Here is a 27,647-nt window from a genome sequence, read left to right as displayed (position 1 = left end):
ATCCCGCGCCCAAATTATTATCCAATTATCCATTAAAATCTTTGTTTTCCAGGGAGTACGTTGTGTGTCTGTGTCTGTGTTCCCCTGTAGGTGATAATATAAAGAAGGGATTACCTCTTTGTGCCCTCTGAACCTTTGCATTCCTTCTCTCTACATGCAACCATAGCTTACAGCCCTACCAGCCCAACACATGGGGCCAAAAATGCCTTGGTCAGGGGTTTTCTTTTGATAGTAAAATGCTTACAGGCAAGCCAGAGGGGCCGACGGCGTTTCCAGGCTATGCGATGACCCGCTGGCTTTGGCACGGGCCAACTGTGATGACGACGGGCTTTCTATTGTGCTGTGAGCCTCTACGTTTGGCCTTTGCCAGAGTATAAAAGCTTGGGGTCGAGCGTTGGAGGCACCAGCACGAGCCAGCCTCCCACACACGGCACTGCAAGCTTTACTAACGCAGGTAAGGACACACAGACACACACACACACACAGCAGAACATCCAGAGCCAGGGCCCTCTCCCTGCCCAACACACCTGGGCAAAACACCCTCAGCCTGAGGGGGGGGAAGCCCAAACACAAGGGCCCAAATAAACCCCCCACATAAACACAACACTCACGTTTTAGTTAGAGCTGCAACGATAAGTCGATCGATAGGAAAATAACAGGCAACGTTTTCGATAGTCGAGTAATTTTTCATGCAAAAACGGCAGAAAATCCTGTTTTCAGCCGCTCAAATATGGAGATTTTTCTTTTCTTTTTTCTCTGTTTTATATCATATCAAACTGAATATGTTTGGGTTTTGGACTGACAAAACTAGACATTTAAAGACATCAAGCGACATTTGTCACAATTCGTTGACATTTTATAGACCAAATGATGAATCGATTAATCATTGGAGTAGATTTTTCATGGCAGAAAATGCTGTTTTTAGCCTTTAAAATATGGAGGTTTCCTGCTTTTCTCTGTTTTATATCATATCTGAATATCTTTTGCTTTTTGGGCCTACAAAACAAGCCATTTAAAGACATCGGGCGACATTGTTCTTTTTACTATTCACTGACATTTGATAGACCAAACAATGTTCAAAGTAATTTTTCACATTGAAGGGCAGAAAATGCTGTCTTCAGTCACTCAAATATGGAGATTTCCTGCTTTTTCTTCAATTTATATCCTTTTAAACTGAATATCTTTGGGTTTTGGACTGACAATACGACACATTTAAAGACATCAACTTGGACTTTGAGAAACTGGGAGTGACATTTATCCATATTTTCTGTCATTTTATAGCCAAACATTAATTGATAAAAGAAAACAATCATTGGTTGCAGCCTTAGTTTGAATCCAAACCCCATAAACATGCTGTATCTACCGCCCCTCTGAGCCACATTTCTTCTCCTTCACTTTCTCCGTCTGTCACGCTGTCACTTTCCATTGACACCTCTATTTCTGTCCATCCCCGCTGTCTTCCCTCCATCTCTCCCCTCAGACTCTCCTAAAGCCCTTCACCATGTCTCAGACCGCCAAGTCCGCTTCCAGCCAGGGCACCGACGCCAAGGACAAGGGAGCCCCCGCCCCTGCTGCCTCCAGCAAGGCCACCAAGACCGGAGAGCCCGGCATGGGATCCTACAGAGTGAGTCTCTGCGGCGCTAGACGTCTGCAGAAAAAACCCTGCTTTCTACCCAATCTGATTTATTTAAAGTGCAAAAGAAAACCATATGCTCCCATCCAGACAGGCAGAAAACTGCCCAGAGCTGCAAAGATTAGGTTTTTAATACCACAGTGGAGGAATACTCTATTACAAGTAAAAGTCCTGCATTAAACAAATATGACTTTAAGTAAAAGCTACTGATTCTTGAGGCCAGTTTAGAGTTGAAGGAGTTCATGCTTGGAAAGAATTCATTAAACGGAAACAATGAATCGATTAATGTCAACTATTAAATTAATCGCCAACTGCATTGATGATCGATTAATCGAGTCAAAACTTCTCCGATTCCAGCTTGTTAAATGTGAACATGTTCTAGTGTCTTCTCTCCTCTGTGACAGAACACTGAACATCTTTGAGTTGTGGACAAAACAAGGCATCCGAGGACGTCATCTTGGGCTTTTGGATCCATATTTTTCACAATTTTCTGACATTTTAGAGACCAAATACACTCATCCATTCATCTTGAAAATAATCAACACATTCGACCATGAAAGTAGTCTTTACTTGCAGCCCTAGAGTCACGTTTTTGAAAGAATATTTAGAAAGTCTGTGTGTTTTGCAGCAGGTATATTAATACTCTGGGAGAGCATGTAGCTTTTTACTGAAATGTAAGAAAGCCCAGTTTTTTTTTGGGGGGGGGGCGTGCTGTGATAACCTGTGATGTTTCCTCTGTGTGCAGATCATGATGTTCGACCAGGAGAACTTCCAGGGCAGGATGATCGAGGTCCAGAATGAGTGTATGAACGTGTGTGACCGTGGCATGGATAGAGTGCGTAGTATCATTGTGGAGTGCGGCCCGTAAGTGGACACACAGACTCGGTATATTGACGGATATGTTTCACTTGTTATCTTTCCTCTAATTCTCCTCTCCTGTCCCTCTGCAACCCCTTCTGCGCCCGGCGGACGCCCTCCTCCAGCTTTGTTGCCTATGAGCAGACTAACTTCCGTGGGGAGATGTTCATCCTGGAGAAGGGAGAGTATCCTCGCTGGGATACCTGGAGCAACTCCTACCGCAGTGACTGCCTCATGTCCCTCAGGCCCGTCCGCATGGTACAGTGAAACAACGCTGCATGAATATCATCTCATACTAGGGCGAAAGAAATCATAATCACGATTATTTACCACGATTAGTGGTTGACTTTCGAAAAGATGTTGCATTTGTTGAACGTAAAAAAAACAGCGAAATCGTGAAACAAATCAACCGTGAAAACACCTTTACTGTGAGAGTGCCCTTCAGTTTTTCCCGTATGAACTTCCCCTTACGATTAAGAATGTTAAAAAATATATTCAAATGTTGGCTGAGTGAGTTTTGCGTTCGGGAGGGGCAAAAGTGCGCGTGTTGCTCAAAACACAAGACAATCTAAGAGCTGACTCAGTCGTAATCGTTTTTCTCGATTACGTTGCTTTTGTGAAAGCTAGGAGCCAAAAAAATCACGATTCCAATTCAATTGATTGGAAGGCATGAAATGTATCGGAATAGTTACACAAAACAAACAAAAAAGACCTGCTAGTAATGCTTGTACTCTTATTTAACACCAGACATTTATACTGTTCAAATATCTAATAAGTAATGAAAGGAATGCAAGAAAGAAGTAGTGAAAGAAATGTTTCCATCAGAGATATTTGAACTGAAACTATTAACCGATTGACTTGACTTATCGACAAATTGTTTCACCTCTGGAGACAATTTTGCTTCTCCGAGATCCTTTTTAGGATACTTTAAACTCAGCTTGTGTGGCTCAGCTCTACATTAGCAGCAGTCTAAGTAGCATTTCAGTTCGTATGATATCGTACGAAAACTTATGCACAACAATTCGTACGATATCCTACAAAGACACAATTAGACAACCGCTGGCAGCTCACATGACTGTTAAGTTTAGCGGCCTTTACAGTTGAATTTAGCCGGGGAAAAAAAGGTTCCTGTGAGCCGGGTACAGAGCCCTGCGAGATGACGGGCCTTTCAGAGGCCGTGGCAGTTGAGTTTCGGCGAAAAAAATGTGGTGCTTACAGTAATAAATACGTGGAATACATACGAAATACAGTGCTTTACTTAACGTAGCTATATGTACGACTGCTTCATGAGAACAGCCTGGAAGTTGATGTAACATAAACTCTTAATTACCCCCCCCCCCCTGCAGGACAGCATGGAGCACAAGATCTGCCTGTTTGAGCTCTCCGACTTCCAGGGCAACAAGATGGAGATCCAGGAGGATGATGTCCCAACCCTCTGGGCGCACGGCTTCTGCGACAGAGTGGGCAGCGTGAGGGTCCCTGGAGGAGCGTGAGTACACCCTAGTACCATGAAAGAATGAATTCAGTAGAGTGTCAAGTGTTTTTTAAGACGCGTGGTTATGAGCAAAGACTTCGTCATGCAGCCTGAGATTAAATCCATCTGCTCGTTTTTTCATATATAATGAAGCCAAGGCTGTGTACTGCAAATGTTGCTTTGCTTCGAAGGGAAGCTGCGGGGGTTACCAGAGTGACACTACAATGTAGTTGTTCATGAGAAGTAGGCTTAAAGCTGACTGCATGCCGTTTTATTCGTTGACAAATGTGCATTTGTGAAATACACAAGTGTCCGACCCCGAGCCTCCAGAACAGCTTCATAGGTCCTCAGCCACCTAGAGGATCCCGAAAAATCTCATAAAAAAGGTCCAATAACCCATCCTAAATGACCACTAGAACCTCTTTACGGACTCCAAGGCCCACTTGATTCAAGATTCAAGATTCAAAACCCTTTATTAATCCCACAACGGGGAGATTCACAGTGTTGCAGCAGCAAGGGACAGGGGACAAATTCCAAGACACTCTAAAGATAAACCCACAAAAAAATGAACATAAGTAAAGAGAATAAGTAGTCAAATGTATTTACAGAACTTTGTCAATGACAACTAAACACCCTGGGGTTCTCGGACATCTTACAGGACCCCTAGAACCTTCTCAATGACAACAAGAATCTCTTTGATTACCCCTAGAAACTCCTGAAGGACCATTATGACATTTCCAATCACTACAGAACATAGACTTCTAAGGGCTCTTAAGGATACCTAGAACTCCCTAATGGACCTCTAGAATCTCCTCAATGATCACTAAACAACCTGGGCTTATTAAATCTCCCCACGGACCAGTACAAGCTCACAATAACAAACTAAATCTTTATAAAACCTCTAGATTTGCTAATGTAAAGGCCCCCTTACTGCCTATGTCACCTGTATTTTCCTTCACATAGATAGACGTTTCCACCATAATTTGGTGCGTAAAAAATGTATCAGAATGCTATAAGTGTTTGACACTCCCAAAGGCAAATGATCAGCCACGAAAAACCCTGACTTAACACTAGTCATTGATGCCCAACCAACATTTCTTGAGAATCTCCTCAATGAAAACACAACCTGACTTAACACTAGTCATTGATGCCCAACCAACATTTCTTGAGAATCTCCTCAATGAAAACACCCTGGGCTTTATCTAACCTCTTCAATGATCACTAGAACCACTTCAGGGACCATTAAAACCTAATCTATGACCGTAAAAGCAAACATTAGAGTCTTCAAAAACAAACCGGGAGCCAATATAAACTTTGAGACTGTAAGAAACTATGAGATTTAAGTGATACTGTCACTCAGCGTTAACTCTCTGCCCCTCTCCATGTGTGCCCCTCAGTTGGGTGGGTTACCAGTACCCTGGATACAGAGGCTACCAGTACCTGTTTGAGTGCGGTGACTACAGACACTACAACGACTTCTGCGCCTACCAGCCCCAGATCCAGTCCATGCGTCGTATCAGGGACATGCAGTTCCACCAGAGAGGATGCTTCACCTTCACCTCCGCCAGCAAGTGAATGATATGACACCCACTGGCCGCCTGGTGCTGTCGTAGCCACGCAGCCCTCTCAGCCTTTTTATTTCTCCAAACGCCCATCCTTTCCTAAATCTCCACCACCACCATCATCACCGCTCCATCCCAAAGGAAAGACAGAATGAGAGCAAATAAACGGGACAACGATCACTGACTTTTTATGGTGCTAAAAAAATAAACATGTTGTTAAAAACTTGAAACCTTTCCTGGCTGTATTATCCTTTATTCTTTCTATACAAAAGCCAAAGTCTAATGTTTTGGGGGTTACACTTTACTTGAAGGTATCTACATAAAAGTGACATGACACTGTCATGAACGGGTCATAAACAACTAACCCTATGATATAACGCTTCTGTCATTAAGCGTCATTTGGTTTTTGTGAGGACAAGTTAGGGTTAGAGTTCATGTGACAAACGCCTCTCAAAATCTGACGAAAATCTTCTAAACTGACCTTTGCTGATCTGAAATGAAGACAGATTCAGCAACTGCACGGCCTATTTCTCTCTTCAAATGTTTACAGAAACACGTTTCGGTGAACTATCTTCGTAAAATATGAGATCGTATTCCGAACGAGCCGCCATTATTCCCGGTTGAGAAGTCCGGGAGCAGCCAGACAAACGCGTTCGTCCAGTCAGCTGCCGGTTTTCATTTTTGGGCGACAATACAGATTAGCACCGCCTGCTGTTATGGCGACGTATTGCACGCTCAAGTCGGCGTCGCTTTGGTGTGTTCCGTGGCACTTTTTGGACCTCGGGGAGCCGACTGATCGGTCCGACTTGCCTTTCCTGCCGACGGTCGGCCGTCGGGTTGGCGTGTCAGGGGCTTTAGAGGGATGAGACGTCCTTTCCTCTGAAGCATCACATGAATAAGTCAGCTGTTTGGGCGGAGTTAGCAGCGGCTTTCAGCTGCACGGCTTCCGGGAAGGCTGCTCACGCGTTTCCTCGCCTATAGCTCCTCGATGATCCCTCCTCGATGCTCGATTCCTCGCTATTCGGGGCAGAAATAAGAACCTCGGCCTTCACTGAGGAGGGACACAACAACTTCCGGTTCAGCTGAGGACAGAGGAGCTATCAAATAAGAGACATGGGATGTACCCCCTCATTTCAGTTTAATAAAACGTGTTGCTACTATCAGCGAGTATGCAACTCGCTGATAGTAGCAACACGTTTTTTGCACCAATCCAATACCACACAAATTAGCCCTGAAATAAACTAACGAACTTAATGTAGTTTATTTATGTTTTTCCCGTTATGACTGATTGTCAAACTAAATAATAACAGGACGTCCATCGTATCCATACAGGGGTATACAGCAGTTAAAAATAAATATGTATATACATATTTATTTATTTTTTACACACTGGTATCGGATTGGGAAAGAAAAACTCCAGGTATTTGGTTCCTTTGTGATTTAATAATACATTAATATGATTTATTATTTTACTGTCTTCGCTTTTAACAGCCTGGCTGTGATTTTATCAGTCCTTTTTCGACCAGAGAAATTAATTAGGAGACTTACATTGAATTGAATGAAAGAGAGTTTACCGGACATATTTAGTTGTGAAATCTGGGCCAAGTGCTGCCTTTACTGATCCTCGGAAGTTTCTCCATCGATGCTTGAGCGTTATGAAATAATACAGTTGCATTGCTATATTAGTGTATTTTACGGAAGAAAAATTAGGGTCACTTGTGATGTGTTACAATGTGTTTGAGTTCTGAGTTTAATGTGAGAATTCTGAGACAAACATCTGAACTTTGAGTAAAAACTTTCAACTCAGAATTGTAACAAACTTTAAACTCAGAATTCCGACTTATAAAAAATCAGCACGCAAATACATTTTTCACATATGGCCCTAATCCTCTTCCGTAGTATTCTATTAGTACACGAGGGAAATTGTCTCTTAAACAAAAAAACAAATGCAGTTTGAACTCACTTTTGCTCCCACGTCCTTAATTCCCACGTAATTATTCCCATAATTCCGACAGCACGTAAAGGCAGCAGTGTGCTTCATAACACCTCAGTCAAACTCATTGAAAGATTATTTGCTACCTGAAGCCAAGAGAAAGGAGCCATGGCTGCACTTTTTAAAGCGAGAAAAGGTGAGTACATGTAGAGAAAAATTATAATAAGAAACAAAACGTGCCTGCCTTAGCTAGCTAGTTTAACGTTCGCATATCAGCTTCGTGAGGATAAACACTGGAAATACCACAGAGCAATATTAAACCTAACGTTAGTTAGCTTAGCTTGATACGTAAACCGTAACGTTAAATACCCCGAGGAAACTAACGTGACGTTGAATAACGTGTTGGTGAAAATATAAATGGTTGCCAGCTTTCGTTACTGACAAAAGAAACGCGGTGATGAGCTTTAAGGGAAACATTTTAACGTTACAGTTAGCTAGCTTCTCGGCTAAATAAGGTCAGTAGGCTAGCTGCGGTTAGCTCCGTTAAAAACAGTTAATTAACCGTTTCCGACTCATTTTCAGCCATGACATCTATGTCAACTTGTTGTCAAACAGTTTTACAACTAGTCTTGTTTCTTTGATGGTTTTAAAACTGTCAGCCTGAGACGAAGGTGACTAATGAAGAGGAGGATAACCTTTCACCTAAATAACGTAAAGCTAGCCAGTGAGCTGGAGCTGCGTTCAGGTGACCGTCAGGAAAGTAGAAACGTTGATTACTGACAGCGGTGGAAGGAGTATTCGGATCCTTTACTGCAGTGAAAGTACTAATACCACACTGTGAAGATACTCCACTACAAGTAAAAGTCCTGCATTCAAAACATTTGTTGCTTTGTTTAGTTAATCTTACATATTCGCTGGGTTATTGGGGACTTAATAAAGGAAAAATGTTTTCCTCTCGAGAGTTTTTTCAGTGTTTTGTAATAGACTTCAGTCTTGGAAGACGTATTCAGATCCTTTATCTTAAGTAAAAGCATTATCAGCTAAATGTAGCTAAAGAAGTATTGATTGTTTCTGGATTCCTGCTGAATTAAAGGGCCTATGTTGCTATGTGTTTCTGTCTAAGTGACTGATGGGAACAACAATCTTTGACATTGGTTCAGTGTTAAGTGAGATCGCTGCGGTCGGCAGCAGCAAAACAAGCTACAATGAAAGTTAATAGGGCAAATGTCAGGCTTGTATTTACCTTCACAAAAGTGCTTGTTTTGCCACTGACAGGCTCAGATTATTATTCTAAGTGACTGACAACATTATGGAAAGGATCCCTACAGAGATAGACCTTTAAAACCTCTTTGAGACCTGTTTATCCAGAAACAGCTCTGAAGTTGCTAGCGCTAAACCCACCAGACTCCATTTAAAAAAGCAATACTTAAAGTGACTCAATCAATTATCAAAATAGTTCAACTATGAATTATTGGATTATCAGTAATCAAAAATTACATTACAGATGACTCTACAGGTCTATTTTTTTCAATTTGTCAGAAAATAGTAAAAGAAAGAAAGTGAAAATGTGAAATCTACCTACATTACAGTAATATGTTTGTACATTACACCCCTGACTTTCCACTCCATTGACTCCAATTGTGCAAATTTGCATTGTCATGACCTGGCTCAAAGGTATGCCAAAAAAAACCAAGCAACCTTGAGGAGGAGGAGTGACGGCCCAGGCACTCCTGTAGACCTTTTTCACGGCTGACATGTCATAGTAGGAAAAGCACAGGTGTATTCAAACCCATTAATGATGGCTGCGTTCCACTTAGGAGAGGCCCTGGTGTTGTTCATGCTGACTCACTGAAATAGCTTCCTGGGACACTTGATGGAACTGAGCCATCGTTAAGGTTATCATTTTCAGCTGTGCTTTTCCTACTATGACAAGTCAACATGTCTGCTGTGAAAAAGGTCCATTTATGGACATGTGAGCAGTCAGTTCATCCAGGTGTCACTCATCAGTCCTTATTAGCCAATCCCCAGATCTTAGCCAATCCCCAGATCCCAGCAACCAAAGGGACTTAATAGGTCTTGAGGCCTAGGAGCTGTCACGGCATTCAATATCACAATATTGGTAATATAATGTTGTATTTTGGCTTTCTCTGCACTTCCTATATTTCCCCTTGTCCTGACAGCCAATTAAATCAAATGTGATCATATGAGAGCGTGAGCCCTGAATCATTACACCCGTACTAACACAGTGTGTCACTTCTGGCTCGCCGTGGGCGTCTTTGCGGCAGCAGCTGCTGACACGACTCAGACCAGTTAATCGAAGCATCAAATCACAGAACGATTAAAGTGTATATCTATCTATCTATCTATCTATCTATCTATCTATCTATCTATCTATCCTCCCTCCCTCTCTCCCTGGCAACTTTATGCAAATCGGGGGCGTCCGGCTCGACTCGCCCCCCCCCCTCATCTTCCCCTCTCTCCTCCCCCACTCCCTCTCTCCCTCCCACCCCTCATCTTCCCCCTACCTCCTATACTATTCATGCATATTGTATTTTTTTAAATTGTTGATGTTTCAATCTGGACCAAAGTGACGGACCGTCTGTTGCCAACCTCACTGAACGTCGGTGACTCTGTGGTATTGAACCGTTGATATTTTTCTGTCCCTTTTTAGCTCTCGCCGTGTGTCTCACTGGTTGTCGAAGTCTGTCCCAGCTGGCAGAGTTACCGGAGACTCATCAGCTTCTTAGACAGACCTGCAGAGACTTCGCCGACAGAGAACTGGCCCCCATCGCTGCCAGACTGGACAAGGAGCATTCTTACCCTGCCAAACAGGTACAGAGCTGCACGCTGTTTTACACATCTTCTTAAATTTACATTTTTAAGGTATTTGCATATAACTGAGCCCCGTGTGTTTCATATCAAAATGTTGAGAACAAACTCCGCTTTCCATATAGTGACGCCCAAATATTGTTTAGAGCGATGTGTAAAGAGATAATTTGGCGCTGAAGCTAAGACCCAGGGCTAACATGAGGGTTTAGGTATCAAACACGTGAATGCTGTTCCAGATCCAGGAGTTGGGGGCGATGGGGGTGATGGCCATGGAGGTCCCCGAGGAGCTGGGTGGAGCCGGGATGGACTACCTGGCGTACAGTCTGGCTATGGAGGAAATCAGCCGAGGCTGTGCCAGCACGGGAGTCGTGGTGTCTGTAAATAATGTGAGTAGGGTCTGTGTAGAGCGGGTGTGATATTCTGTCTAGGTTTGCACAATACATTGTTGTTGTATCGTCATCGCAATATCAACTGGCGCAATAAACGCATCGCGAAAGGCTGCGACACATCGCGAAAGACACTCAGAGATTTGTTGTGTTAGGCCGGCCACACACTGGCTGCGTGGCGTGAGCGTGGCGTTTCTGTTGCGTGGCGTTTTCTGTGTCTTTACACACCAGAAACGTGTCTGACGCGGCGCTGCTGCTGCTGCTGCTAGCCTTGTCTGTACACATGTATGTTTCCCATTGATTTACTGCACTCAAGCAGCAGTATACATGTTAAACATAAATATATTCTGATCTGATTACAGCAAAGAGAACGTCGGCAGTATTGACGGCAAAATAGGCTCCAGAATATTTAGTTCTGTATTGACAGGTGCAGTATTAGAAACTCAATTATTTTTAATTACATTTATATCTGCATTTATGTCAAAACCTCGAGACTTTCAAACATCAACATGTCATTTATTAAATGTATTTGTGTCAAAATGACATATAAACATGTTTTCCTATTCTGTTTTGCCTGGAAACGCTTCCAACACGCTTGCATGTCGCGTGAAAAATAGGCATCGGTTATATTTCTAGCATGCACGCGTTTTTGCCGCGGCTCGAGTCGCACCTGAGACGTGTGTGTCACGCAGGCAGCGTGCACGCTCTAACCTGTTAACATGGGAGCCGAAATAAAAATGGACATGCCACGCAGCTGACACGCTCACGCCACGCAGCCAGTGTGCGGGATGCCTTAGTTGAAAGAAAGTATCAGCAGAAAAACTGCACCCTTTGAAATGTAGCTGTCATTCTTTTTTTTTAGTGGTGCCTAGAGCTGAATGGTTTGGGGGTGGGGGGGGGGGGTAAAAAAAATCTTAATTATTTCAAATGAAAGTTTAGCTAATGTATTCCACAATATTCACTGTGTGGAACAGATAAAACATGTCATGGAGCATAACACGAGACACCGTTAAACAGCATCTCTATGTTCTCATGCAGGGATGATTTCTTTTAGTAAGCGTGGAACATTGAACAGTCAAACACCGAACGTGTCTGATACGCCTCAGTTCAACAGTAGCATCTACATATTACACCTTCTACATTCATGTAAAATAAAAAGTGCACGTTCAATTAATCGCGGTCTTCGCGATTAGCTAATCGCATTCTATCAAATCTCAATTTCTATTTGAAAACGATTAATCGTTCAGCCCTAGCGCTGCCTTTTTTATATTCAATTCAATGTTGGTAGATTTAGATAGGTGGGCAAACGCATTTTTTGTCTCAGTGCATGCATTGTCTTAGTCTGGCAGCCCGCCGCTAGCTTAGCATAGTGAATGGAATCCTTTGTTGCCAGTTAGCATGTCGTGAGTAAAAGTGACCCAACAACAACTAAAAACAACCTCATTACTTCTTGTGGCCTGCGTATTCACAACGAGTACAAATGGCAACGCAGATTAAAAACGGTGATAACTGAAACAGATCTACAACACACCATGCAGTGTATATACAAATAGGTCTGTTTGCAATAAATATAAGTATGTATGATGATGTAACCAAGTGGCGTCTCATTTCATAAGGGGTATGTTTTCACCCCTAGCCCTTACCACTTGGTTTTCGAGGGACAAGGGCTAGGGGTTAGACGAAGGGGTAAGGGTTAGACGAAGGGTTATGGGTTGAGACGAAGGGCTAGGGGTAAGACGAAGGGGTAAGACCGAGAAATGGGATTCAGCCTAAGACTAGACGATTTCCTAGGCAGATATTGACTTGGGACTACTCACGACGTGCTATCTGGCAACAAAGGATTCCATTCACTACGCTAAATCTAGTCTTAATCTGCAATTCCTTTAAAGAAAGTTGGAAATGATTTCCTTTCATTAGTTTTAAATCCAACAAGCAGTTTGTTGTATTTTAGCAGAATACTGAAATGAGCAGAACTGAGCACACTTAAACACTAATAAATAAACAAAAACACTAATATCTGTTTATTTATCGCAGGTAATCTCGTTATCACGATATTTAACAGTTATGGCATATTTTCCTCATATCGTGCAGCCCTAATGTTCTGATGTGGCGCTTACCCACAGCTAGTACCAGCTCTGCTCGGCTCTACTCGACTCGGCCGCCGTGCCCCGTCCTCCTTTTTCCATTGCAGATTCAGTAACGCCTCATGTGTGAGGCGAGCGTTGCTGGCGCCGCCGCAGGAAACTGCCGTAACCTAACGCGACACACACAATAGAGTAGAGTACCATGTAATGGAAAAACGCCATAAGTGCCGGTGTTTATTGTCCTGTTCTGCTCTCAGTCTCTCTACATCGGGCCGATACTGAAGAACGGAACAGAAGAACAGAAAACGCAGTGGATCACACCGTTCACCACCGGAGAGAAGGTGGGCTGCTTCGCCCTCAGTGAGCCAGGTAAAACACCTCGCACACACATGTACACGCGCCACTGACGGACAAGACGTAAGACACATTATCATGGTGCGTGTGCACTGGCAGCGTCATTTCCACCCATTTACAGTGTTTCCCCCAGCTCTGTGGAAGACTTAGGTGCACGTATTTGGCGGAGGGTTTAAGCGTCCTTCCTCATAAGAAATGTGATGTTTTTCATTTAAAAAAATGCAATTTCTCCATACATTTTGTTTCTTTTGGCCATTTCAGTTTCCTTTTTGGGTCCCTGTGGTCATTTGGTGTCTCTTTATAGTCGGTTGTGTCCCCTTTTTGGTAGTTTTGCGTCTTTTTTTTCACCATTTTGGACCGTTATTATTACCATATGTGTCTAAAATGATGAAAAAGCCAGAGCGTTGTTGCTCATTTGCATAAAGTTAAATCCAGGCTACTTTATGCAAATCAGGGGCGTCTGGCTCGACTCGCCGCGTCTCAAACGCACACAAATCACAAAACTGTTGATCTAAAACGAAGACAGCTTAAGCAACTACATCTGGGTATTGAAATATTTTTGATAAAGGTACCGATACAGATTACATGACTTTGATTACACCCTACAGCACAAATCTTTTTATTTATTTTTCTCTCCTATTACGTAAACGCGTCTCTGTGTAACGGAGAGTTTTTCCTGCGTGTTTCTACGACGTGTAACGTTAGCCAGCCAATCACAGACCTTGTTAGATCTTGGTAGAAGCATGCTGTCTGCTGATTGGCTCACTGACACTGATGAGATTTACACCTTAGGTTATTGAAATTGGGTATTGAATGACGAGGCATTTTTCGATACTCGTTCTCTAAAAAGTATTGAATTCGGTACCCAGCCTATAAGCAACTGCAAGCTAGCAGACCAAACCGGGATATCCAGTTCTTCTTCGCTGCTCCAGGTGATAAAAAGAAAGCAATGATCTCACATCCATACAACACATTATGATATAAGGGCTCTCAAAATGTATCTAACAGAAAACAATGCTTATACTTCAATTGGTGACTGATAACAATTATATCCTAAAGGCTTTTAGAAATGCGTGTTTTCCAAATCCAGCAAACTTAGCATTGCTAGCTGTTTCTGCAATATGAGCCATCACTGGACAATATTCTGCACTATACATATTATATACATATATATATTTATCTATTTATTACTCTGTCACCTCCCACTGTGCAATATGTCATCTCTATTCATTCGCACCTTACTCATCTGTATGTCTTTGTTTATATACTGTCTGTTTATATAAGGCTGTTTATTGTGTAAATACAGTTTTATTATTATAACTAATTATATTCTATTTTTCCATTTAATATAATTTATGTATATTTTTCTCTAATGTCTAATTAATGTGTATTTGTGTTATTCTGATTCTCTTTTGAGCTGCTGTAGCACAGGAATTTCCCCAGTGTGGGATTAATAAAGTCTAGCTTATCTTATTTTATCTTAAACTGGTTTAAGTCCACACCCTGTGACTTGACATAAATGTGTCTTTTTTAATTTAATCTCCCAGGTAACGGCAGCGACGCGGGCGCGGCCTCCACGGTGGCCCGTCAGGACGGAGACGAGTGGGTGCTGAACGGAACCAAAGCCTGGATCACCAACAGCTGGGACGCCTCCGCCACCGTCGTGTTCGCCACCACGGACAAGAAACTCAAACACAAGGCATGACGCATAGGCGTAGATTAGGGGTGCACGATATATCGACTCAATATCGTTATCGCGATATCACATTACGCAATATTATATCGAAAGTGTGGCGATAAGTATGCAATTTTTTTTATATTTAATTTTTTAAATTTAGTTTGTATTGTGGAGCGCTGCGTCCCGTCCGTTGGCTGATTATTTGCTGGTTAGTGCTTGAAACGCTACAATGATCATGTTTCATTGGCCGGTTACCGTGCCAGCTGCACGTTAGTGCACGTCAGCGCACGTGTCCACTACGTGACAAACCCTACGGAGCGTACCACGTGTGTGCATATTTCAACAGAGAGAAGAAATAGATAGAGACAACAAACGGAGCGAATCAGAGAAGAGAAAGAAAAGTTGTGTCCTGTTCTCTTTATTTATTTTATACTGTACAATAGGGTTGGGCATCGTTTGGATTTTAACGATTCCGATTCTTGTGTGGAGATGAAACGGGTCAAATGCTTATTTCACAAATAAGAGGAACGTTAATTTTTGATTCAATGGTGGTTTGCAGTTTTACAGCTTTTTCAATGTAAAATAAAGCCACACTAGAGCGCTGCTTACTGAGCTCCAAGGCTGGCTCCAAGCTCCAGAACTTGCACATGTTAAATTGGGAACCCGTGATCAGATCTGAAACTAAATCCTTAAAACGATTCCAATAAAGAAACAATTCCACTGGAATCCTAATTTTTGCCCAACCCTACCTACAACCAGTAAAACCTGTTCTGTAGACATATATTTATTTATGTTGGATCAGTCCAATATGGCAGTCAGTTGAAATAAACCTTGTGTCGTATGGGGCATTACTGCCTTTATTGGACCGGAAAGCTGAGACATGAAATGGGAGAGAGAGGGGAAGACACCGTCACAGGTCAGAGTCAAACCCTGGACCTTCTGCGTGGAGGAACAAGCCTCTGTACACGTGCGCCTGCTCTACCAACTGAGCTAAACGGCCACTGTATAGTTTTGATTCAATATCGCATTTTATCCCGATACCGATGCCTGGGCTTTGTGTATCTGTCGATACCCGGTACCGATACGATACCGTTGTTGAATTAATAATACACTGTATACCTTCCACCTCATACCTTCCTTCCACCATGTGGAAGAGACAAAGGCACCAGACTTTCCTAACTAAGACAAAATAACAGATGGCCCGTGGAGCTGTTAATTTTTCCGATCCCCGATCCAGCTATACAGCAGTATTCTTAGCTTCATGTAGTAAAAGTACAGCAGTATTCTTGGCTTCATGTAGTAAAAGTACAGCAGTGTTCTTGGCTTCATGTAGTAAAAGTACAGCAGTATTCTTGGCTTCATGCAATAAATACAGCAGTATTCTTGGCTTCTTGCAATAAATACAGCAGTATTCTTGGCTTCTTGTAGTAAAAGTACAGCAGTGTTCTTGGCTTCTTGTAGTAAAAGTACAGCAGTATTCTTGGCTTCTTGTAGTAAAAGTACAGCAGTATTCTTGGCTTCTTGTAGTAAAAGTACAGCAGTATTCTTGGCTTCATGTAGTAAAAGTACAGCAGTATTCTTGGCTTCTTGTACTAAAAGTACAGCAGTATTCTTATCTTCATGTAGTAAAAGTACAGCAGTATTCTTGGCTTCTTGTAGTAAAAGTACAGCAGTATTCTTATCTTCATGCAGTAAAAATACAGCAGTGTTCTGGAGCTGTTAATTTTTCCGGTCCCCGATCCAGCTATTTTGTCAATATCAGGACCGATATCCGATCTTGATATGGGATCAGTGCCCCCCTAATCGCAATATCACATTTTGTCAATGTTGTGCAACCCTAGCGTAGATTTCAGGGGGGGAATATATGCGCACCCCCCCCTCTCAATATTTAGAAACGGTAGATTTATCCCCTTCAAAAAATATGAAAGACAACCCACTCCCCAAAAGAGGTAAAAAACAAAACAAACGAAAACAAGAACTGTTTCTACTTTGCAACATCGGTGGGTTAAAGAAACCCACCAGGAGCGTGAAAAAGAGAGAGGTAAAGAGATCTATGGAGTTTCTGGCTTTATAAGTTTCATACTAAGGTTTTTGGACATACTTAAAAATCTCACATACTGTTTTAGCTACTAAACAGCGTGTTGGTGTGGAATTTCAGACGCAGCCTAGGAATCAGAATAGTTCAAATCAAAACGGTGCCAAACCCTAATGACGCAGCACATTTCCCTGAAGCGACACAAAGAGCTGTTTGTCCTATTGAGCAATATCACTGTAACAATGGGGATCCTCCACACCTTTTTGTGCTCTTTTATTTCCTCAAAAAAAATGTTTGCGTGTTCTGTGTCTGCAGGGCATCAGCGCCTTCCTGATCCCCATGCCACACCCGGGGCTTTCTCTGGGGAAGAAGGAAGACAAGCTGGGCATCCGAGCCTCTTCCACCGCTAACATCATCCTGGAGGACTGCAGGGTACCGCTGGGCAACATGCTCGGACCACGTGGCGCTGGATTCAAGATCGCCATGGTACTTCTTTTAAAGCAGTTCATTCTAGAGCTACAACTACTCCAATTATAATGTGCAGCAGGTAGGATTGTGAAGATCCAGGACTTAGCCAAAAAATGTGAACAGCGACAACTTCTCAGTCCCTCCCCCCTTTCTGCTGAAGCCCAAAACGGTCTCCTAAGCCCCTCCCCCCACAAGGGATGAATGCGTGTGCATGAGCAGTGATTGACACGCAGTTCGACACACCGCTCTTACTGGGTGAGCTAGAGGCCGCCCCACTTCATGTAGTTCTTCTGGAACATAGGGTCAGTTTCAGCAAATACGTCAGAATGATAGTTTTGTAAGGATTACCTACTGCACCTTTAATCGTCGATTCCTCTACGGATTATTTTCTGGATGACTGGATTAGTTGTTTTATAAAATGTCAGAAAATGGTGAAAAATATGTATCAGTGTTTCCCAAAGCCCAAGATGACGTCCTCAAATGTCTTGTTTTTGTTCACAACTCAAAGATGTTCAGTGTTCTGTCCCAGAGGACAGAAGAGACTAGAACAGGGGTTCTCAAACGCATCACTCAAAGGTCCTCATCTGATTTTCATTCCAGGTCAAAGGTCCTGAACAACTGGCAATGACAAAAACATTAGGTCTGTTTTTTGAGCTTCATGCAGTATTCTTGGCTTCTTGTAGTAAAAGTACAGCAGTGTTCTTGGCTTCTTGTAGTAAAAGTACAGCAGTATTCTTGGCTTCTTGTAGTTAAAGTACAGCAGTATTCTTGGCTTCTTGTAGTTAAAGTACAGCAGTGTTCTTGGCTTCTTGTAGTAAAAGTACAGCAGTATTCTCGGCTTCTTGTAGTAAAAGTACAGCAGTATTCTCGGCTTCTTGTAGTAAAAGGAAGACATTGTTGACGTTATTTTCTGCTGTTTGAGCCTTTTTTGAAGTTTTTAGCGTCTTTTTCAGTGTTTTGGGGTCCGGATTGACCTGCCGTTTGGTCCTGATACGGACCTCGGACCGGACTTTGAGAAGCCCTGAACTACAACGTATTCACAATTTAAGAAGCTGCAATCAGAGAATAATTACTTTTATTTATTTTCATAAAAAATGACTCAAACCGATTTTTTTTTTTTATCGAAACCGTTGGCGATTAATTGAATAATTGACAAATAATCAATTGATCTTTGCAGCTCTTATCATGGCAGCACTACTGGTTTATTATAACATCCTGTTTAATGACTCATAAATGGGGAAAAAAAGGGTATTAATTCTCTGATGTCACAACTCAGACATTCAGTTTACTGTCACAGAAGAGTGAAGAAACTAGAACATTTAACAAGCTGACATCAGAGAATTATTACCCTTTTTTTTTTTTTTTTTATTCATAAATGACTCAAACGATAATCGAATATCAAAATGTTTTGCAATTAATGTAATAGTTGATGACTAATGAGTGAACCTTTGCAGCTCTAGTTCATTCATTGTGACACAGACACTGTTATATTTCAAAATAAGAGCTGAGTCGAACTAAAAATGTCTCGCGTAAGTAAACACGTTGGGTAACATAAAGCAGCTCAGGGAAGGATTCAACCTTTTTACAAGAAGTACAACTTCCTGAATATCGACTTCACTTCTCGACATACTTGTCCCTGTGTGAATAGTTTCCGCTCGGCTCTTCCTCCCGTTTAACGTCTGCAGGAGTCATAAAACAGGTTGCTCAATAAAAAACACATCCGTGAACCAGTGCCAAGATTAGAGCTGCAAAGGTGAATGGAATGAAAAAAAAACAAGGTTCAAGGTAGCAGAGAAATCTGACTACTGACCTGCTGCGTGTGCGTGTGCGTGCGTGTGCGTGCGTGTGTGTGTGTGTGTGTGTGTGTGTGTTGCATTATGTCAATGATCTTTGTCCCCACAAAGATAGTGAAGCAAACGTGTGTGTGGCCATTTGTTGTTCACGACTGCCCAAGACGATTTTCTAAATGTATGTTACTTTATTAATCAGGAAATCACATTGAGATCAAGATCTCATTTACAAGTGAGACCTGAGTACAAAATGAAAACTCAAGGGCACCTGGGTAGCTCACCTGGTAGGGCGCGCGCCCATATATAGAGGTTTACTCCTCGACGCAGCAGCCGTGGGTTCGACTCCGACTTGCGGCCCTTTGCTGCATGTCATTCCCCCCCCTCTCTCAAGTCTAAGCTGTCCTATACAAATCAAGACCTACAATGCCCAAAAAAATCATCTAAATCATATTTATCTAAAGTCTCATCGTAACGTACCGGTAATTGTCAACCCCACAATATCGACATCGATGTATTTGGTCAAAAATATCGTGATATCAGATTAAATTAAATGTAATCACATTTGTAAATGAACAGCTTATGGTATTTAACTTAAATACCACAAAAAAATGTATTGGTAGGCCTATTTCTTCTGCATAACAGTAGTACAAACAAACACCAAAAAGATGAAACAAAATAAAAACATAAACTGCCAGTTCATATCAAATGGTATGTATCTGTATAATCCAGTCCAAAAACTGAAAAGAGTGTCCACAGGTTTTGAAAGTTCAGAGTTCAATGGTGCTGGGAGGAAGTGAGGTCAAAGAAGGCCCAAAGCAAGGGGAGGGTCCCAGCAATCAAACGCTACACCTATTCTAATACCAATCGGACGGCTCAAGTTCTTCGTAGTGAAAATATAGTCTTGTCTTTTTTATATTTTTGGTGCCAGCCGTTGCACAGCTTCAGCAGCGTCCCCAGACAGAGACATGGACCGAAACCGGTGTACGTGTCCCGAGCCGCGCTCCAGTTTCAGTCTGGCTCGAGTCGGGTTTGGACGTAAGAAACAGAATGTCTGTCGTGTTCGGGTCAGGATCGGTTACTAATCTGTCGTTCGGACAGAAAAATGCAGCTGTAGCTGCAGTTCACTCTCACTTTCGTCTAGGGGTGGAATGGTACACTGAAGTCATGGTTCGGTTCAGACATCACAGTTTGGTACAATGGAGGGAAAAGCAAAACAAAAATGCAGAAGGCAATTTTTTTTATTGTGCATGTCTCAGGCTGTCCACTGAGCTAGCTGTAACAGCTTGAGGTGTATAAAGTAAGATGTAAACAATAAGTAGGCTACCCTGCATCGTCTCCAGACTCCATCTGGAACTTGTAAACAAAATGAGACAATCAGCTAGTAGTGTGATATGGGAGACCAGCGCTGCTCTCATATGTGAATGCACAGAGCAGGGGTGTTAAAAGAGCAGCTTCGGTTACACAGAGCAGTTGACGAGTTTTGGTGTTAGCTTCACACGCTAATGGTGGAGCTAACAGCTAATGGCGGAGCTAACAGCTAATGGCAGAGCTAACAGCTAATACCGGAGCAAACGGCAACGCAAACGGGCCTGGGGGCCATTTGTGGTCGAGGCGAGAAGGGATACAGCTACGTCCGTGTTTGGTTGTATATGGAAGGGACTAGTTTTGCTTCGTGTGGACTCACTGGACCGACTGACTCGACATGTAGGCGGAGCTCGGGAGCTTCAGAGCTGAGGGCAGGGCTACAGATTAGGTGTCCCTAAAGAACCGTGTGTCTAACAGTAGTTCCACATTACATGAATTAATTTGCACGCAAGTTTTATTTATTTTTATACCGTGTAGGCTATTCTCCGTGTAAATTCATGTACCGAACCGAGACGCCCGTACCGTTTCAGTTCAATACGAATACATGTACCGTTCCACCCCTACTTTCGTCACTCCCGTGCTCTGGTTTCCACCAGCTCGTCATCCTCGCTGCCTGCTGGCTCGCTTATTTGGCGCCATCTGCTGTTGTGAATGTATATTGACTTTTAAAAGTCAAGACCCCAAATATAAGCCAACTCCACTTTTTCAGACCTATTTCCAGGGGGAAAGAAACAAAACCTTTCTTATATTCAGGACAATACAGTATATGTGGGTTTAACCCTCCTGTTGTCCTCGTGGTCAAATATATGGGTTTCTTTTCCAACCAAATTACCGTGAAAATAACATGGATGGTTCCAGGTTCACAAGTACAGTTAATGATCACTTTGATTTAATTTTGAGTTGTTTTATTGACTTTTATAGCATTTGGAAAAGAAATGTAGACGGTTTCTAAACCGTATTCTGACTCAGCTTTGACATACACGAGTCTTTGATTATCCATCAACATACATTCCTCTAATATTTGTTAAAGTAATTCATAATTTCAGCTTTTTTGACTCAAATATTAGGTATAATTTAAAAATCCAACGAGGTTTATTGACCATGAATTCCAAAAAATAAGTGTAACACTATAGTGGTAATAAGTTGGTGTCCGAGGCGTGTAGACAGTACTGGTGGTAGTGGAAGAAAGTGTCAACAGTAAAAAAAAAACTAAAAAAAACTAAACAAAAAAACATTGAAAAAAAGTCAGTCAGAAAAAGGGTAAAAAAAAGTCAGAAAAATGCTTAAAAAGGGACAAAAGTAAAAAAAAAAAATGCTTAAAGTCAGAAAAATGCTTACAAAAATGTAAAAAATGCTTAAAAGTCAGAAAAAATTAACAAAAACTAGAAAAATATGATCCCATAACACCCGTCCTGTCCTCTCGTCAATGGCTCCCAGTGCAAGCTGGAGCAGATTTTAAAGGTTCTCTTGAAATAAAAGGCCCAGCATGGACTTGCACCACCTTATTTATCTGAGCTTATTACACCATATACACCGGCACGCTCTCTCCGCTGCCTTGATGCTGGTCTCCTGGTCATTCCTACAGTAAGCAAAACCTCAGTTGGTGATCGAGCTTTGTCCTACCGCCCCTCGTCTGTGGAATGACCTCCCACCTCATGTTAAAGAAGCTCACTCAGTTGACATTTTTAAATCTAGATTGAAAACCCACCCTGTACTCATTGTCCTACGGCCAACCGTAACACACCATCCTTTCGGCGTCCTTCACAAACAAACTTTTTCACTTCTTCTCTTATGTTGCTGGTTTTGTATTGTTTATTACTGCTTTAATGCTGTTCACTTGTTTTGTTGCTGTCTGTTATTTCTGTGTTCCTTTAATTGTAAAGTGCACTGAGACCATGTTTAATGGTGATTTTTACACTTTAAAGTGCTCATATTATGCTTTTTGGCTTTTCCCCTTTCCTTTTATCGTGTTATATATCTTTTTTTGTGCACGTTATAGGTTTACAAAGTGAAAAAGCCCAAAGTCCCCCCCAAAGAGACTTACCATCTCCAACAGAAAACACTGTTCACAAACTGCTCCAAACAGCTCTATTGTAGTCCAGCCTTTACTTCAGAGACAAACGTGGTCACTTTGGAACACACATTATAATGCTCGCCTAGCTGCTAGCGTGGCACGCCCTCATACTCTGCTTCTGACTGGCTAGTAGTCCTTACCTAGGTACTGTCAGGGCACGCCCTCATACTCTGCTTCTGACTGGCTAGTAGTCCTTACCTAGGTACTGTCAGGGCACGCCCTCATACTCTGCTTCTGACTGGCTAGTAGTCCTTACTTAGGTACTGTCAGGGCACGCCCTCATACTCTGCTTCTGACTGGCTAGTGGTCCTTACCTAGCTACTGAGCATGTGCGACTCCCAACAAAGATGGAACAGAAGTGAGATGTCTTCACTCTGTAGCTAAAACAGAGAGCTCAACACACAGGGTGAAAAGAGGAGCTGCAGCAATGAGCAGTACAACAAAAATATGGTGTTTTTTGAAAATGAAACCATGTAAACCTATTCTGATACAACCTTAAAATACAATTTATGAACCTGAAAATTAGCATAATATGAGCACTTTAATTGTAAAGTGTACTGAGCCCATGTTTAATGGTGATTTTACAGATACAATTTTATTGATTCGTGTCACACAGCAAACCCTGGACAGTGGACGGATCGGCATCGCTTCTCAGGCTCTCGGTATCGCTCAGGCTTCTCTGGACTGCGCTGCAGACTACGCACACAAACGCACCGCCTTCGGATCCCCGATCAGCAAGCTGCAGGCCATACAGGTGACATGAGCTGCAGTCAGACAGACTTTACTGTTTTAACTACAGGTAAAGGCTTGAATTAAACCGGAACAATGATGTCACTAAAACATGGGTCAACAAACGCGTCAGACACGTTGTAATCAAACCAGCGGTTTAGCCAGATTATTCTAGAACACTTTATTTGGAAGTAAAACAAAAAAAAAGTCTTGATTTTTAATGTTTTTTGTGAGTCCCCTAATGCTGTACTTTCCCGCTGGACTACCCAAAGTTTAAAATGTGTCAGAATGTAATTAACGTTCATCACAGTTTCCTAGAGCCCCGAGGTGATGTATTCAAAGCGGGGTTTTTTTTTTTTTGTCTGAAACCCCCAGATATTCAATTTTCAACGACGTAAAACAAAGAAATGCAGCAACGCTTCACATTTGACGAGCTGATAACTGAATTTTTAGTGTTTATTGCTGCATTAGTCTCACATAGCCATCTCCACAGCGCTGTAGAGTAAAGTCTGGCTACGACAGCGAGATGCATCCTGGGATAGGAGGAAAAAACAGTCTGGGTGGTTTGCATTTCTTTAAACCAATCACAATGGTCTTGGGCGGCGCTATGCTCCAGACTCGAGGGTGACAATTTTTCGGGAGTCCCGCAGTACGGGGGTCAGTTTCACTGTTGGTAACGTGATAGGGATGGAATAGAGCAGGGGTGTCAAACTCCACTCCACTAAGGGCCACACTGGAATATAGGAATCACATCAAGGGCCAGACATGTTTAGTTTATTGACATGCTTTTATTAAAAAAAAAAAAGAATTATTTAATTTGACTGTATTACTGTCTTCTCACTTACTGTTTGGTCGACATGAAGCCTTAAAAAAAGTCGTAGAAAAAAAGCGCCCCAAAACTTAGTCGAATGTGACAAAAACTTAGGGTATAGTGACGAAAGACTTCAGCAAAAGTGACAAAAACTTGGTGGGCCAAAATGTATTGTGAGCAGACCGGATCAAAATCTGCGAGGAGCCGTATTTGGCCAGCGGGCCTTGAGTTTTACACGTGAAATAGAGCGTAGAAATCAGCGGGAGCGGGACGGAGAAATGTGTGTTTTGAGTGTGAGAAGATCTCCGTTAGGAATGACGTAATGAAATGGCCTAGGCCTGCAGGTACTGCACGTATAGTGTAGCCTAAATTTCGTGGCAACCTCAGTGATTTGACCGCGATGGCTAGTTGTCCTCCAGATGGCGACGGACAACGTCTCGTTTTCGAGATGTGAAGCGCGTGTCCGCGAGTCTGATAACTTTAAGGAACGACACGGAGCGGGACGGGAGTCGGGAGTCTTTCTCTCGGGATTTTGCAGGACAGGATTTTTTGGGGGTGAGGGGGCAGTCACGTGATCGGGATATGACGGGAGTATTTTCGTGGGGATGGGATGGGAGCGACCACCGATTCCCGTGTCACCCTCTACTCCAGACGCAGCGACGGTGGCTCTGCTAAATAGTCTGAGGAAGGAACTTGTTTTGGTGGAACATTTGCACCCCTACAAAATAAAACGCCACATCCAATATTAAATGAAGTGAACTGTTGACACAATACAGTAACGTGAGCTATTTCATTTGAATTTCAATTAGCTGGATTCATTGGTTCTTACCAGTGTATCTCCGTGTGTACTTCGTCCACAGCAATCCCACCAATCAGTCCCAAAACGTCTCAGCTAGAGAGGAAATGACCTCAACATATTTTTTGTAAAGGCCTGCCTTGTTGCTCCATTTGTTATCTTCAAAACTCATTTTCTGCAGGGAACAGAGTTTGCGAACTGTAACACAAAGAGTGGAAAGTGAGGATTTTAGGCTTTATCCTGCAGATGTACTTCGCTTGATCCAGACAATTGCTTCATGAATGACTTGTATGAATCAGCTAATCGATGAGGCACTAATCGAGTGTGTTTCACCTCGTTTAGATCAAACTAGCTGACATGGCTGTGGCGATAGAGAGCACTCGTCTGCTCACCTGGAAGGCTGCCCTTCTTCGGGATTCAAAGAAACCCTTCACCAAGGTACGGCGCACACAGTCGACTCTTGATTCTCGGATCTGAACACGTTTTATGCAGCGTTAACAAATGTTTACTCACCAGTGTTTTCCTGCAGGAAGCAGCCATGGCCAAACTAGCGGCGTCTGAAGCCGCCACTTTCTGCTCACATCAGGTAAGAAACCAACAACGAACCGACATACAGACAGAAACGTACAGAAGAAACCCTCGAGAGTGCGTCTGTCACTTTTATGCAAGTTTTTGTTGTCACTTTTTCTGATGTTTTTCTTTGTTTTTCTGCGCCTTTTTGACGTTTTTGTGGGGGTTTTCTCCACGTTTTTGAAGCCTTTTTTTTTTGTGTGCTCCCGATGCATTTAAACCCCGTGATGTCTTCTCGTCGACCGAGCAACTTTTAGTTTTTCTGGGTCAAAATTTGGGCGTCTTTTTCGAAATTTTTGTCACTTTTTTCGATGTTCTTTTATGAGTTATTTTTCAAATGCTATAACATTATATAAAACACCCAAATTCAAAGAAAGAAGTGAACTGATCATTTATGTTCTTTGTGAAGAGTCACGGTTGTACAGAACCATCGTGTTTTGGTTGAAAGAAACTCAAATTAGTGATACAGAAAATGGGTCAAGTTTGACCTGAGGACAACAGGAGGGTTATTAACAGATGTCTTTGTTTGTGCCTTTTTAAAATCAGGCGATCCAGATTCTGGGTGGGATGGGTTACGTGTCGGACATGCCCGCCGAGAGGCACTACCGCGACGCTCGCATTACAGAGATCTACGAGGGAACCAGTGAGATCCAGAGACTGGTTATCGCCGGCCAGTTGCTGAAGGAATACCAATCGTAGACACACTTCTGTCGGTGCCTTTTGGTACAACGTGGACGCATAATCTCCCAGATCTGGAGTCAGATAAGTCAGCCCGGACACAACACCTCATCCATAAAGATACAGAAGAACCAGTACGAGCGGAGCGGCAGCTTTTATACGTTTTGGCAGCAGGGTTGATCAGAGACGACAATACAGAAGTTCAGAGGAAGGAAGGAGTGTCCGTTTCCTTTGCTCTCTCAAGGAAATTCAGGAATTAATCTTTTAACACTGTGAGCTTACAATTTATCTCCGCTGCCTTAATAGGAATATTTGTGCATCGCCGGTTTAAAGGGTCATTTCACTTTAAAAAAAACATATTTTCTACTAGTAGTGTCGAGCCATGCATTTTGTTTGTTTTTTTTATGTGCAGTTTTGAGAGATCAAACTCTGTCTTGGTGCACAAAGAAAAGTTGTCACCTTTTCAATGATGAATAGAGAGGTGAAGTCCCTCCCCTTCCGTTGGACCTCTGTGGGACCTTTATTTAAAAAGTCAGATAGTGAACTGGGAGAGACAAATAATAATTTGATCCCGTTTGAATTGAGCCATGAATTACACATATGATGTTCATTAATTTCAAAGATCCTTTTGCAAGTCACTGTTTGTCGTAAAACTATTGAAGTATCAGACTGTGAAAATACTGACTTAGAAAGACTACAACCATCAAAGTCGCATGGGTGAAGTCTCTCTGAAGCTACGATATCTGTTTGGTACCAAGATGTGACGTTACAATAACGTTACTCACGAGCAGCGGACGTATCGCTCGTTCTTTCTCTTCCCAGGCTGATAAAAAGACCCTGGCTAAAACTCATCAGGTTAACTTAAAGGTCCCCTGTGTAGGAATTTCTCCCATCTAGCGGTGAAATTGTATTTTGCATTCAAACAAATAGTGCTCTCTAGCGCCTCGCTTTTTCAAATGCGTGTTGCAACTACGGTAGCCGTTATGTGTCACGTTGCCTTTTTAATTCCCTTTTTGGCGACGAGGATTCCTTCTCCTGTGGCTCGGCATAAGTACGATCCTCCATTATGAACTAGAGTGCAGTGCAGGCTTTCAAATGTTGCCGGGGCAGTGACAAGCGCCTCTCACTGATCTCCTTCTCCGTCTCATCTGGTTTCAGTCACGTGACGCTGGCTCTGAACAGAAACGCGTTGTGGATTAGCTAGACAGGTAGGCTAGTGCTCTATGTCCCTCTCAGCCATTATAGTTTTTCAAAATGGCGGAACGACATGGAAGCCTTGGACTTGCCCGTCCAATGTAAATACAGATAAAATGCTTAAAACACTACACAGTGTACCTTTTAAAGATGCACATGATGTAGATCAGAGCTAAGCTGGCTAGCTAGCGAGTAAGGTGACGTATATTGTGTGAGACGAGATATGTAGTTCACGGAGCGGTTTCACACAAAACGAAGTGGTAGTAAGTCGTTAAATCCACGTTTCCTTCACTTGCTTCCCTTCCTCCTGTCTTAGTCCATCCCACCGAGGAAGCACGCTGTGAGG

General features: G+C 42.5%; 2 protein-coding genes across 2 annotated transcripts; both read left to right on the top strand.

Moving 5' to 3' along the window:
* Positions 1–1,501: 1,501 nt before the first annotated feature.
* crybb1 (crystallin, beta B1) lies at positions 1,502–5,540 on the top strand. The gene is made up of 5 exons (XM_078271486.1): positions 1,502–1,624; positions 2,379–2,497; positions 2,617–2,749; positions 3,838–3,980; positions 5,363–5,540. The coding sequence occupies exons 1-5, from the start codon at positions 1,502–1,504 to the stop codon at positions 5,538–5,540; spliced, it is 696 nt and encodes a 231-aa protein (XP_078127612.1).
* A 2,007-nt stretch (positions 5,541–7,547) lies between these two features.
* On the top strand, positions 7,548–26,638 carry acads (acyl-CoA dehydrogenase short chain). Its single transcript, XM_078272198.1, has 10 exons — positions 7,548–7,656; positions 10,132–10,292; positions 10,526–10,675; positions 13,017–13,128; positions 14,661–14,812; positions 17,142–17,312; positions 23,140–23,277; positions 25,202–25,297; positions 25,389–25,445; positions 25,976–26,638. The coding sequence occupies exons 1-10, from the start codon at positions 7,629–7,631 to the stop codon at positions 26,126–26,128; spliced, it is 1,218 nt and encodes a 405-aa protein (XP_078128324.1). The 5' UTR covers positions 7,548–7,628; the 3' UTR covers positions 26,129–26,638.
* The last annotated feature ends 1,009 nt before the right edge of the window (positions 26,639–27,647 follow it).

Source organism: Sander vitreus, chromosome 16, assembly GCF_031162955.1.
Source record: "Sander vitreus isolate 19-12246 chromosome 16, sanVit1, whole genome shotgun sequence".
NCBI classification, from domain to species: Eukaryota; Metazoa; Chordata; class Actinopteri; order Perciformes; family Percidae; genus Sander; species Sander vitreus.
The sequence above is the reverse complement of the archived record's forward strand: the minus strand, read 5'-3'. Positions and strand labels throughout refer to the sequence as shown.

Coding starts and splice junctions, on each gene's coding strand:
- crybb1 (XM_078271486.1), top strand. CDS start 1,502: ATGTCTCAGACCGCCAAGTCCGCTTCCAGCCAGGGCACCGACGCCAAG. Junction 2,498..2,616: donor ATCATTGTGGAGTGCGGCCC/GTAAGTGGACAC, acceptor GCCCTCCTCCAG/CTTTGTTGCCTATGAGCAGA. Junction 3,981..5,362: donor GTGAGGGTCCCTGGAGGAGC/GTGAGTACACCC, acceptor TGTGCCCCTCAG/TTGGGTGGGTTACCAGTACC.
- acads (XM_078272198.1), top strand. CDS start 7,629: ATGGCTGCACTTTTTAAAGCGAGAAAAG. Junction 10,676..13,016: donor TCGTGGTGTCTGTAAATAAT/GTGAGTAGGGTC, acceptor TTCTGCTCTCAG/TCTCTCTACATCGGGCCGAT. Junction 23,278..25,201: donor GCAAGCTGCAGGCCATACAG/GTGACATGAGCT, acceptor CACCTCGTTTAG/ATCAAACTAGCTGACATGGC.